Source organism: Ailuropoda melanoleuca, chromosome 12, assembly GCF_002007445.2.
Source record: "Ailuropoda melanoleuca isolate Jingjing chromosome 12, ASM200744v2, whole genome shotgun sequence".
Taxonomy (NCBI): domain Eukaryota; kingdom Metazoa; phylum Chordata; class Mammalia; order Carnivora; family Ursidae; genus Ailuropoda; species Ailuropoda melanoleuca.
In genome coordinates, this window is record NC_048229.1 from 28,122,532 (window position 1) to 28,136,142 (window position 13,611).

The window sequence follows — 13,611 nt, forward strand, 5'->3', positions numbered from 1 at the left end:
ATTGTTTATTCTGATCTCTATTTTATTTATTTCCATTTTTTCTAATTCCTTCCTCTACTAAATTTCAGCTCCGTTTCTTCTTTTTCTAGTTCCTTGTAGTATAATGTTAATTTTACTTTATTTCAAATTTTTCCTTTTTTTTAAAGATTTTTTTTTATTTGAGAGAGAGAGAGAGAATGAGCAGGGAGAGTGTCAGAGGGAGAGGGAAAAGCAGACTCCCCACTGAGCAGGAGCCAGATGTGGGGTACCATCTCAGGATGCTGGGATCATGACCTGAGCCAAAGGCAGAGGCCCAACTGACTGAGCCACCCAGGCGCCCCTGAATTTTTTCTTAACTCAAGGATTAGATCATTAAAAAATGGAAAAGTGAAACTCTAAGAGGGAAAATTTCCAGAAATAGACAATAAAAGTGATGTCCAATAAATAAAATAGCATAAATTAAAATATGGATTATTTAGTGTTTTCTATACATCATGTCATCTGTGAACAGAAATAGTTTCTCTTTTCCTTTTTCAGTTGGATTACTTTTATATATTTTTTCTTGTCTAATTGTTCTGACTGTAAAATCCACTACTATGTTGAATCGAAGGGGTGAAGTCACTTCAGTACCTTATTTCTGATCATACAGAAGGCTTCAGTCTTTTACTATTTGAGTATATTAGATTTCAGCTTTTATTTATTTTTTTTTAAGATTTTATTTATTTATTTGACAGAGAGAGGAAGACAGCCAGCGAGAGACTTAACACAAGCAGGGGGAGTGGGAGGGGAAGAAGCAGGCTCCCAGTGGAGGAGCCTGATGCGGGGCTCGATCCCAGGACTCTGGGATCACGCCCTGAGCCAAAGGCAGACACTTAATGACTGAGCCACCCAGGCGCCCCTAGATTTCAGCTTTTAGTACATACATGGCCTTTATTAGGCTGAGTTGGTTTCCTTTTATTCCTACTACTGAGTGTTTTATATTATGAAACGGTGTCCATTGTGCTCACTTTCTTCTTCTTCTTTTTTTTTTTTTTTAATATTTTATTTATTTATTTGACAGAGATAGAGACAGCCAGCGAGAGAAGGAACACAAGCAGGGGGAGTGGGAGAGGAAGAAGCAGGCTCACAGCGGAGGAGCCTGATGAGGGGATTGATCCCACAACGCCGGGATCACGCCCTGAGCTGAAGGCAAACGCTTAACCGCTGTGCCACCCAGGCGCCCCTGCTTTTTTTTTAAGTGTTTGTTTATAGTGTGCACAGCAGTGGGGAGGGGCAGGAGAGGAAGAGCTAGAATCCCAAGCAGACAGCTGCTGAGCAGAGCTGGACATGGGGCTCTATCTGTCACAGTAGTAGTTTTTAGATTTCTTTGCTTATAGTATCTTCTTTGGCTTTGTTAATATGGTAGTGCTGGTGTCACAGAGAGTGTTTGATAATTTCCCTTCTCTTCACTCTTTGGAAATGTTTTAGGAGATTTGAAGTACTTTCTCATTAATGTTTGTTTAAATAATCCAGACTATTCATCTGGCATAGAACTTTTCTTTGTTGGGAGCTTTTTAAATTACTTTTTCAATCTACTTAGTAGTGGTAGGTCAATAGAGATTTTTTTTTCCCCTCTATGATTGAGTCAGGTTGGTTATACCTTTCTGGAAATTTATGCATTTTTTATGCCTATTTGTGGGCTTATAATTATCCATCACCGCCTCTTTTAATTAGCTTTATTTCCATGCTGTCAGTTATAGTCTGATTTCACTTCTTCACTTTTGATTTTACCCGTCTTCTCTCTGTCATTCTGCCATGATATACTTAAAAGTATGTCAATTTCGTGGATCTCTTCTGAAAACCAACTCTTCCTATTGTAGATATTTTTCTGTTTTTGTTATATCCTATTTTGTTGTTTTCTATTTTAAGTTTAAATTTCCTTCTTCTAGGTTTGGGCTCAAATAGTACTTTTCCTAACTTTTTGGAGGTATTGGAAACTGATGGGTGTGCTTCAGCATGACAATACTATAGAACTGTATGTTAGGCTATGTGGTCAGTATGTTGTCTGAAAGTTTATGTGTCCATAGAGGAATAAAGTCCCGATGATTCCTTCAGCCATCTTGCTGAAGTTCTCTGATTGGTTTTATTTTTCCATATTAGAAGTTTTGTGTTTTCTTGGGGGTTTTTTTTTTGTTGTTTTTTAAAAGATTTTACTTATTTATTCGACAGAGAGAGAGACAGCCAGCGAGAGAGGGAACACAAGCAGGGGGAGTGGGAGAGGAAGAAGCAGGCTCCCAGCAGAGGAGCCCGATGTGGAGCTCGATCCCAGGACTCTGGGATCACGCCCTGAGGCAAAGGCAGACGCTTAACGACTGAGCCACCCAGGCACCCCATCCATATTAGAAATTTTTATTATTTCCATCTGAGAGTATTAAGTGGAATTATTTTACTTTTCTCTTATTCGTTCTCTTTCAGCTATATCTTCAAATGGCACCCAGAGTTTCCTGCCAACATTGTGCATAGAAGCTTCTTTCCAAAATGTGGCAGTGCGTAGATATAAACATACTGCCCTTGAGAATTTACACTTCATGGTGGACTGTAACGATGATGGGGAGAGTGAAGAGCATCAAAGATATCATGGAGGACATATCCAAACTGAGACAACTGCGCATATGAATCTCACTGCCCAAAATGGTGAAGGATATAAAACATTTTGGAAAACATCCCTTCTTAAGTCTGCTACTTCTGCAAAGCAGTGTGTTTCTATATACAAGGGCTCAAATCAAATGGTTAAACATACTTATTTGCAGAATGAAAAGTTGGAAAATCTGGAAAGTTGCCTAGTCCGTGCTGAAAATAATTATTTGAACCATTTTGAAAGTAGGATTGGATTGACCTTTGAGTCAAATATTTCTGAAAATCAGAAATTTAAAAATGAAGAACAAAGTGCTGAGTGGGATTCATTTGAGAGGTCCTTCACGGAGGAGTTAACACTACAAAATTACCATGGTGTTTTCAATGAAAACAGAATTGCTCAATGCAGTGAATCTGAGGAAAAATTTAACCAGGGTTCAAATGTTAATACATGTCTGAGGACTCATTTTCCAGAGAACCATTATGAATATGATAAATGTGTGGAAGTCTTTTATCAAAGCTCTAACCTTATTATACATAATAGTCTGCCTATGGAAGAGAATCATTATGAATATAATGAGTGTGAGAAAGCTCTTAACCAGTCCTCCAGTGTTGGTGATTATCAGAGTATTCATGTGGGAAAAGACTCCTATAGATGTTATAAACCTGGGAATATGTTCAGTCAGTCATCAAGACTAAATATACATAACACAATTGGTACTGAACAAAAAAGTTACATTTGTAAGGAATGTGGCAAAGCCTTTGACTGGCACTCAACACTGTGTCAACATCAGCCAATGTATATTGGAGGAAAAGCTTACAAATATGAAGAATGTGGCAAGGTTTTTATCCACCACTCACACTTTACTCAACATGACAGAATTCGTACTGGAGAGAAAATCTACCAGTGTAAAGAATGTGGCAAGTGCTTTAACCATCACTCAAATCTTAGTCGACATTACAGAATTCATACTGGAGAGAAACCTTACCAATGTAAAGAATGTGGCATGGCCTTTAACCAGCACTCGGTGCTTACTCGGCATCACAGAATTCATACTGGTGAGAAACCTTACCAATGTAAAGAATGTGGCAAGGCCTTCAACCAGCACTCAAACCTCACTCAACATCACAGAATTCATACTAGAGAGAAACCTTATCAATGTAAACAATGTGGCCAGGTCTTTAACCATCACTCAAGCCTTACTCAACATCACAGAATTCATAGTGGAGAGAAACCTTATCAATGTAAAGAATGTGGCCAGTCCTTTAACCAGCACTCAAACCTTACCCGACATCACAGAATTCATACTGGAGAGAAACCTTACCAATGTAAAGAATGTGGCAAGGCCTTTAACCAGCACTCAAAGCTTACTGAACATCACAGAATTCATACTGGAGAGAAACCGTTCATATGTACAGAATGTGGTCAAGCCTTTAACCGTCACTCACATCTGACTCGACATCACAGAATTCATACTGGAGAGAAACCTTACCAATGTAAAGAATGTGGCAAGGCATTTAACCAGCACTCAAAGCTTACTGAACATCATAGAATTCATACTGGAGAGAAACCTTACATATGCAAAGAATGTGGCAAGGCCTTTAACCGACACTCACATCTGACTCGACATCACAGAATTCATTTTGGACAGAAACCTTACATATGTAAGGAATGTGGCCATGCCTTTATCCAGCACTCACACCTGAGTCAACATCACAGAATTCATACTTGAGGGAAACCTTACCAAAGGAAAGAATGTGGGAAGGCCTTTAATCACTGTTCAACCTTTACTGATTATCACAGAATTCATAGTGGAGCAAACCTTACAATTTTAAAGAATGTGAGAAAACTTTTAAGGACTACTCACCCCGTACTCCACATCAGAGATTTCGTAGTGGAGAGTAACCATAAAATTGTAAAGAATGTGGAAAGCAATGCAAATTCTTGATCTGAGAAAGTATATTGGAGCAGATTTTGAAATATGAAGAATTTTGCAAGCCCTTTACTCAGAGATCACATTTCATTCAACATCACAGAATTCATACTGGGGAAGAACTTACAAATGTAAAGAACATGGGCAAGCTTTTAGAACTGCTCAACCGTTTTCAGCATCTCAGAGCTTATACCGAGGAGAAAGACTACTAAGGTAAAGAGTGTTGCCAGCCTCTAGCTGGAACTCACAGCTTACTCAACTTCATAGCTATCATACAGCATAGACAAATGTAAAATGTAGAGAAAGTTGCAGTGCCTTTAACTGGAATTCAGTCTATACTCAGTATCCCAAAATGCACACTAGATTCCAAACCCTACAGACTTAATGAGTGAGGAAAGACTTCAGTTTAAATATTCACTGTAGCAAACACCAGAGCGTGCATAAAGGTAAGTTACTTGAAAGATGTAAATATTTAGAAACGTATGTAAGTAAACATCAAATGTCAATAAATATCACAGAAATCAAATAGAAAGCAGTACATGAGTCAATCTATTTAGACATTATGTCAAAACACTCATTGTAAGAGCTAATACAAAGTTAAACACTTGGAAAATGTATATGCTGTTATGGTTCAAAAGAACAAGTGGATGGATTTTTGCATAGGTATAATTAATTTCAATATGTCCTTGTTTTTGTTTTTGTTGTTGTTTTGGGTTTGTTTGGGGTTTTTTTTGTTGTTGTGGTTCATTGACCCTATCTGGGATTTGTGACTGGCAAATATTAATGTATTTGTACTCTCAAATCACTTCAGAAAATTCATTTCTTCCTAGTGGGTTTGTGAAAGTATGTGGCTGATTATTGTTGCATCAGAGATATGAGATGCCCTCCTTCAGTAGGTGGGACTCCTGCATATCTAATTGTCCATAGAAGAGGAAGGACAATATAATATATGAAGAAAATCTAAATGGAGATGCTATTTGTGGTTATAACATTTATGTCAGTTATGATCGAAGAAGTATTCAGAACATCATTATTCTCCATCTATTAAAACTAAAGAACTTCCAGGATATTATAAATAAAATATTTTACCATCTGGTCTTTGAGAAAAGGAGAGGTGCCAGTCCAGTAAAGTACTGATGTATCTTCATATTAGCTTAGTTAGAGGTAGAGGGTGTCAGGTGATGTGCTTGAAATGAAGAAATCCTCAAAGATACAAAAAGAGGATAACTTTCCTAAAATGGCATAGGATTAGACAAACACAATTTTTAAGAAGTATCTCATGCCTGAAAACAATGGAAATCACTATTCCCACATCTTGATATCAGCACACCAATGCTTTTTAATGCTTGTGTTCTGTATTTCCAAAAAGGATTATAGAGTGGATTTGAAATGTATAACTTAGTCTGTGTGTGAACGTAATATATTTTAATCAATAAAACATAATGATTTTTAACGTGTTATCATGGATGAGTAATGAATGAAGTGTTATCCCACCATCAGTGTTAACCTATCTCATTTTATATAAGGTTGTATATAGGTTGTCGGCAACTGACCGATTCTATCACTTATTCAGTAACCAGGTGGAATGACTTACCTAGTAATCCATTTCTCAGTGGCCTTAAAGTTTAAATGATGTCTGATTATTTTCCCCCTTGTTTATCTATTGCATCATTTTCCCCTCTTTGGGACTAATAGGATATTATAACGGACATATTACAGATTATATGGGGGTCTTATTGACTGATTAGTTCAAGTACTCCATGATACTGCTATTCGGCGTCCATTTTGTGTAGACAATATTTTGCGTAGCCCTGGGACTCTAAAGTACCGGACCAAGGCCCCTAATACAGTTAGGTGCCCCACTTCACACGTGGGGGTGTTGTTTTGATGTTTCTGTGAAGTAAAGACAGAACAGTGCTTTGCATATAATAAAGACGCATAAGTAGGCGAAGTATATTCCAATAGGAGGGATACTGTAGCCTCAAGTAAGGGATAGAAAATACAGACGATGGAGAATTGGCCTGAATCCTGCATGTGGAGGAGGACGCCTGTCCCAGGTTGCACAACTGACTCCCTGGATTTAGAGAAATAACTTCTGCTTGTTTATTGTCCTAGTTATCTCCAGATCTCCAGTTCTGTTTATCCTTATTTTTATTTCCGGTTACATAGGCATCACAGACATTAGTCTTTGCCCGTGTTGTGGCAAGAGTGTCTTCAGTAAAGGCTTAATTGAGATGAGAAGGATATAAAGCCAATGCGTATAAATTCAGACATTTAGCCCTGGGTTGTGGGATGTGAATATAAGTGATACGTGACGATGGCACCAAACTTCACAAAACGAGTGAAGAACTCGTTCTGTTGTGGGGAGGGAACCGGAGGCGGCTCCCTCTAGCCACTCCAAAGGCACAGGCAGCTCTTGGTGGTGTCTTCTGGTGCATACATGTAATGGACATAAGGAATTGGCAAATGTGGGTTTCTGGGGAGTAGGGAAGTTCTACTTTATCTTCATGATTTAATTGAATTCCTTTGTGTTAGGGAGGACCAGATGCTGTCGGATGACAATGATTCCTGTGATTGCTCAGGCCCAGATCAGTGGTGGATGGAATGGGGGGGTTGGATGATGCAAACATTGGGGGCATAGCTTAAAAATGTCACATGACAGCATGGCTGTTGGAGATGAAGCCTTCTGGACACTGTAATAGACGGGATCAGCAAGGTGTGTGCTGTGTTTGCACAAAGCGCTAGTATCCCAGGTGTATAACCCCAACATAGGTTAGATGCACTGTAGGTGGGTGGCATTTCAGGGAAGGTGCTCCACTTCTGTGCGGGACCTTCTTCCCTTTACTGAGAGCCATGATGAGTGTAGTCCTACACTCTGGTTCTGGCTGTGCCATGGGTTTGTTGGAGGAGCGAGTCAGCAGGCAGCGGCAGCGAGCATTTCTGCTTCAAACAGTCTGGCCCAGATGTTCACCGACTGAGAGATGAATAAAGAAGACATGAGATATATATAATGGAACATTACTCAGCCATAAAAAATTCAGTCTTGGGCGCCTGGGTGGCGCAGTCGTTAAGCGTCTGCCTTCGGCTCAAGTCGTGATCCTGGCATTCTGGGATCGAGCCCCACGTCAGGCTCCTCTGCTATGAGCCTGCTTCTTCCTCTCCCACTCCCCCTGCTTGTGTTCCCTCTCTCGCTGGCTGTCTCTCTGTCACATAAATAAATAAAATCTTTAAAAAAAAAAAAAAGAATTCAGTCTTTCTATTTGGAATGACACGGAGGGAGCTAGAGTGTATTATGCTAAGTGAATGAAATCAGAGAAAAAGAAATACCGTAGGATTTCACTCATGAGGGCTATAAGAAACAAAGGGGAAAAAAGAAGACCGGCAAATCATGAGAGACTCTTAGAGAAGAAACTGGTGGATACCAGTGGAGCTGGATTGGGGGATGTATTAAGTAAGTGATGGGAATGAAGATGTGCATTTTTTTGTTGAGAACTGGGTGTTGTATGGAATTGTACAATAACTATTGTACACGCGGAACTAATATACATTGTATGTTTAGTAACAGGAATTTAAATAAAACCTTTTAAAAATGTTTTGTTTTTTACAGATGTAAGAAAACTTTCTCTTAAGTTAACTGACTTGCAGCCGTGGCAGAAAATATACCTTTGTATACCAATGTAAGATTTATTTTTTTCTCCATTCCCGATTCCTCCAGAATTCAGAAAGTCTCAGTAACTGTTCTTACATTTTTATGCCAATATATGTATTTGCATAATTTCGATAAGAATCTGTTCTCACTGTGGTAAGAGACAGTCAGAAACACTGGTTATATAGCCAAGGCTTTGACTTAGAATGTCCTAGCTGAGAAAGAGCTGCATAGACTCAATTATGACGAGACAGCTGTAATGCTATATGGAGTCAATAAAGCCTCCCTGGAAATATCAGCCAGATACTTTGCTTACAGAGTTCGCTGCAGTCTCACTGGGTGAGCAAGGAGGATCCTTCCCAACAGTGTATGGTGGCCATGCAGTATTAGAAAAGAAAGTAAGTGGAGTCATAATTGAACACCAGCCTGTTTTGTAACATGCAGCCTAATTGGGCTGCAAGTGGGAAGCTAGATCACACACACTGATTCCCATTGCTGGCCAAAAAACAACTTCCACTACATAAGAACCACAAAATTCTCAGAGTCTATAACCTATTATAAGCCGAAGAGAACTAGTCCTCACTAAAATGAGTTTATCATGAAACTCCAACCAAGTAATAAAAATTTCTTATTGTTGGTCCTCTACCGAGAGAGGTCTTCCCAGCCAGATGCCTTATTTCTCTCACTGCAAAATGAACGTGCTGTAGTCTAGAGTCATTTCACTTTTTCCTTCGTAGTCTTTTTAAAGCTAAATTTTTGGTAGGCACGGTCCTCACAGTTTAATTCTAAATTTTATTTTGTACATTTAAAATAGAGCAGTTGGGGTTCCTGGGTGTGTTGGTCAGTTGGGCGTCTGCCTTCGGCTCAGGTCATGATCCCAGGGTCCTGAGATTGAGCCCCACATGGGGCCCCCAGCTCAGTGGGGAGTCTGCTTCTCCCTCTCCCTCTGCTTCTTCCCCCAGCTTGTGCTCTCTCTCTCTCAAATAAATAACAATAACTTGAAGAAAAAAATAAAATACAACAATTGTTTTTGATGTGAATTTTTGCTTACATATCTGTTTGTAGCTTGAGACCAAATGGGCCAAGTCTTGGACAGGTGACATTTGTGATGTATCAGAACATATAATAAAGGGGTCACAAATGTTACAGTCCCAAAAAGTTCCTTGCTTTATAAATGCATTGCTTCTGGTGCTCTATATAATAGGGTATATTAAACTAACAATTTGTGTATACAGTATGTCTGCATTTCCTAGGAACTTCTTTTGAATCCATTTTTAATAACAAATATTGTACAGGTTAGGCGGTTATACTCTTCAGGCCGATACAGTCCAGATGGAATACATTTTTAAAGATTTTAAACCTCAGCATTGTTCTATATGCAAGCCTAAAGCACATCCATGCTACTGTAGGGATCAGAAGTGAAATATGTTTCTCCTGAGTATTTGAGAAACTGTGACGTCCTTTTTAGAAAATCTGAGCAACATAATAATCCTAGCCTGCTGACACTAAGGGAAACGTACCTCATTCACTCTTCATGCTGTAATTTACTGGCCCCTGCTGACTTCCCAATTGGATCACTGTAGTAACTTATCTGTGCTGATCCTTCTGAAAGTAAGCCCTGGCGTCCATATTTGCTTTGTGTTCTTAAATCAGCAATAATAATAAATTTGATGGTGTGGAATTAGAAGTGTCAAAGGGTTTCTTTGGTGACTGAGAAAAATGATGTCTCAATTTATTGTGACGTGTTTTCACTATATGTGCTTTGTACATGTCATATTTATTTCACTATAAATTAAATTATTGTTCCTTCATTTGAATTGTTATATATCTAGTATTTTATTGATGTGAAAATCAAATTGTGTCATAAAAATCTCTAGATTTAAGCAGAATTGAAAATGTTATGTTAAACTGAGGGTTGCTAGAGGGGAGGGGGATGGAGGGATGGGATAACTGGGTGATTCAAGGGCGGCATGTGATTTAACGAGCACTGGATATTATATAAGACTGATGAATCATGGGCCTGTACCTCTGAAACCAATAACACGTTATATGTCAATTAATTGAATTTTAATTTAAAAAATGTTTAAAAAGAAAAGAAATGTTATGTTACAAAAAAACATTTACCAGTAGAATTCAGCCTTCCATTGCACGTCATTGCCTTATTGTTAGAATAAAGTGAATTTGAACAATTCTATGCCATAAACTCATCACATAGAATAGAAATGGTGTACTTTTGGGGCGCCTGGGTGGTGCAGTTATTAAGTGTCTGCCTTCGGCTCAGGGTGTGATCCCGGCGTTCTGGGATCGAGCCCCACATCAGGCTCCTCTGCTGGAAGCCTGCTTCTTCCTCTCCCACTCCCCCTGCTTGTGTTCCCTCTCTCGCTGGCTGTCTCTATCTCTGTCAAATAAATAAATAAAATCTTTAAAAAAAAAAAAAGTGGTGTACTTTTGTGGCTTAAGGTGAAACTGGAAAAAAACAGAAATGAAATGTATGTAGACCCATGAGGTCATGTTAGCAGATGTTAGCTGGTACCTTCTGGTGCCGCGTCACCTGACACCCCAGAGTTGTATCCCCTCAAAAGACTTCGAATGAGAAAAAATACCTTTCTTCTTTATGTCATATGTCAGAGGTATTATTAGTTGCATCTGGTAGTTTTATCTGTAGTGTAATGCTGATTAAGTACTTACATGCTAGTGGGTTTACATTCCCAGGTCTTGAGCCTAGGTCACATATTCCTTGTCTGGTACAGCTGTGCCTGGAGCCATATGACTCGTAGTTTGCTTTCTTTCATCTGAACTGACGAGATCAATGCTGGCTTCATTCGATCAATTTTGTGTTGATCCTGTTAGGGAGCATGAATTTCTGTCCCCTTCAAGGTCCTTCTAGGTGGACTAAGAGTCCAATTGAAATGAGACAATTAACAGGAGAATATCATATTAAATGTCCTAAGTATAAGGAACCCTCATAGACATGGAAATCCCAAAGACATTCAGGTAAGATGAGGTATTCATGACATGAAGTATGGAGGCAAGTCAGACTTTCAAGTGGAGAAACGTGCTTTACAGGGAAAGAAGAGCAGGGGCACCTCAGTGGCTCAGTCATTGGAGTGTCTGACTTGATTTTGGTTCAGGTCATGATTGCAGGTCGTGAGATAGAGCCCCATGTCCAGCTCTGCTCAGCAGCTGTCTGCTTGGGATTCTAGCTCTTCCTCTCTTGCCCCTCCCCACTGCTGTGCACACTATAAACAAACACTTAAAAAAAAAAAAGCAGGGGCGCCTGGGTGGCAGAGCGGTTAAGCGTTTGCCTTCAGCTCAGGGCATGATCCTGGCGTTATGGGATCGAGCCCCACATCAGGCTCCTCTGCTGTGGGTCTGCTTCTTCCTCTCCCACTCCCCCTGCTTGTGTTCCCTCTCTCGCTGGCTGTCTCTATCTCTGTCAAATAAATAAATAAAATCTTAAAAAAAAAAAAAAAAGCAAATGTTTGTTAATGAGATATTTGTCCTGTCACCTGATGGGTCACCCAGATAAAGTGTGTCTCTGGTAATATCCCATATTCTGTGAAAGACCCCCAATTTAGATTCCTCTGCATAGTTATAGGAGGGGAATATGTTTCTCTTGGGCCTACAGGATATTAGTTGCCTTTATCCCAAAAGAATGTTCATGCCAAGGTGTCCCATCTTGGGGCAGTGTATCCCTGGTCCCTACCAAACTTTGCTTTAATGTAGTCTTCATGTAGCCTCGTGTGTCATGTTACATAAACTCTCAGATAACCCTGGTTAAAACCTAGTTTCTTCCATTTATGTTTGTCAAAATACTCGCAAAAGAGAAGAAACTCAGGGAAACACTTAGGTTTGCCAGCTTATGAAAGGATATGATGAAGGACATAGATGAACGGCCAGATGGAGAGATACATAGTGAGTTCTGGGAGGTTCCACACTCTGCAGCTTTGGTCCCGATGGTATGGTGTGTCACCTTCCCTGTGCGGATGTGTTCACCAGCCTGGAAGCTCTCCAGACTCCATACCGTTGGGATTTAATGGAGACTTCATGTAGGCATAATCAGTCATTAACTCCATTTACAGCCCTTCTCCCTGCTGTGGAGTAAGGAGGGTGGGGAGATGAAGCTGAAAATTCCAAGCTGCTGATCATGGTTTGGGCTTTCTGGTGGCCAGCTTCCATCCCAGAGCCCCTCCAGAGTCACTTAGAAAAGGAGATGCTCCTTGTGCTCTTATCACTTAGGAATTTACAATAGTTTGGGGAGCTTTGTGCCAAAACCAGGAACAGAAACAAATATATATGTATCCTATTATCTGACATCAGTAAAAAATGAATATTTGTCCAAAAGCATAAAATCATGAATGTTACAATCATTAGGATAAAGCATTAAGACTTGAGACTTTGGGGAGTATTGTAGATTTCATTTTTGATAGAAAAGGTAGCCGAAAACTCATGTTCCCATGCTGATTTCTCTGTTTTTGAACATAAATATTGAACCCTGGAAAATGGCAGCTGACAATCAGACAATGGGAATAATCTTCCTTGTCTAGATTTTCCCTGGAAACTTTCAGGAGTTCCACCTCTTCTGTCGTCATTGTTTCCCACACTGCAGGGGAATCAAGGTGAGTTGGAGAGGTTTTTCTCAGTCATCCGAATGTAGCCAAGTGTTGGTCATTCCTTTTAGTGGAATCTCAGACACCATGACAGCCTTTGGTTTGAAACATTCTCTCCATGATTTTGGACAGAGACTTATTTTCTAGGTTCACAGATGTCCAGAGGAGTGTCCATTGGCAACTCTGGCCCCTCGACTGTCTTCCAGGCCATCACCATCAGTCCCAGGATCTCCAGGTGGGCAAAGCATTAAGTTACAGTCCCACATTCCATTGGCCCCTCCAGTGCCCTCTGCTGGATCCTATATGAGCTTGTAGATATCACACTTCCTGTGTGACAAGAAGAATGACAAATACATCACAAACATAGGATTTAGATCCTGTTCTGCTATACCTTGTGAGGCACACGTAGACTGACCCTATGCAGCATTCAGATGTATCCCAGATGTTTTGTGTTTAGGACTCATTATGGTTGTCACTCTGCAAGTACAAGCCTAGGGGCCAACACCTTCATAGGACAAATATCATACCTAGAACCTCCCCTGAGATAACCACTACAACCCCAAGCACTCTTGTCCTCAAGAGCACCTTTGTAACTTTTTATACACTCTCTGCCATCATCGTAATTTTTTTCTCTTTTTCATTAGGCTATGGGGAGGGAAGTGAACAACTCAGCCTTAATCAGCACATGTTTTCCAGCTGTCAGTCCCTTTATTCTCTTGAGTGATGACCACTATGTATCCAGGTCCTTCTCTGTATCCTGGCGGAATTACAGAAGTTCCTCATCTCATAAGAAGAACGTAGTCTGTTTTTCTCTATGTCGGTCATTTAT

The 13,611-nt window shown here is 39.9% G+C and overlaps 1 protein-coding gene across 1 annotated transcript in view; it reads left to right on the plus strand.

The window, feature by feature from the left end:
• The window catches only part of LOC100482033 (putative protein ZNF720), a 181,386-nt gene extending 178,732 nt beyond the window's left edge, over positions 1–2,654 (plus strand). Inside the window, exon 9 of the mRNA XM_034639105.1 lies at positions 2,434–2,654. Coding sequence (XP_034494996.1) covers positions 2,434–2,512 — 79 coding nt within the window. The 3' untranslated portion in view covers positions 2,513–2,654. The remainder of the gene's footprint in view (positions 1–2,433) is intronic.
• The last annotated feature ends 10,957 nt before the right edge of the window (positions 2,655–13,611 follow it).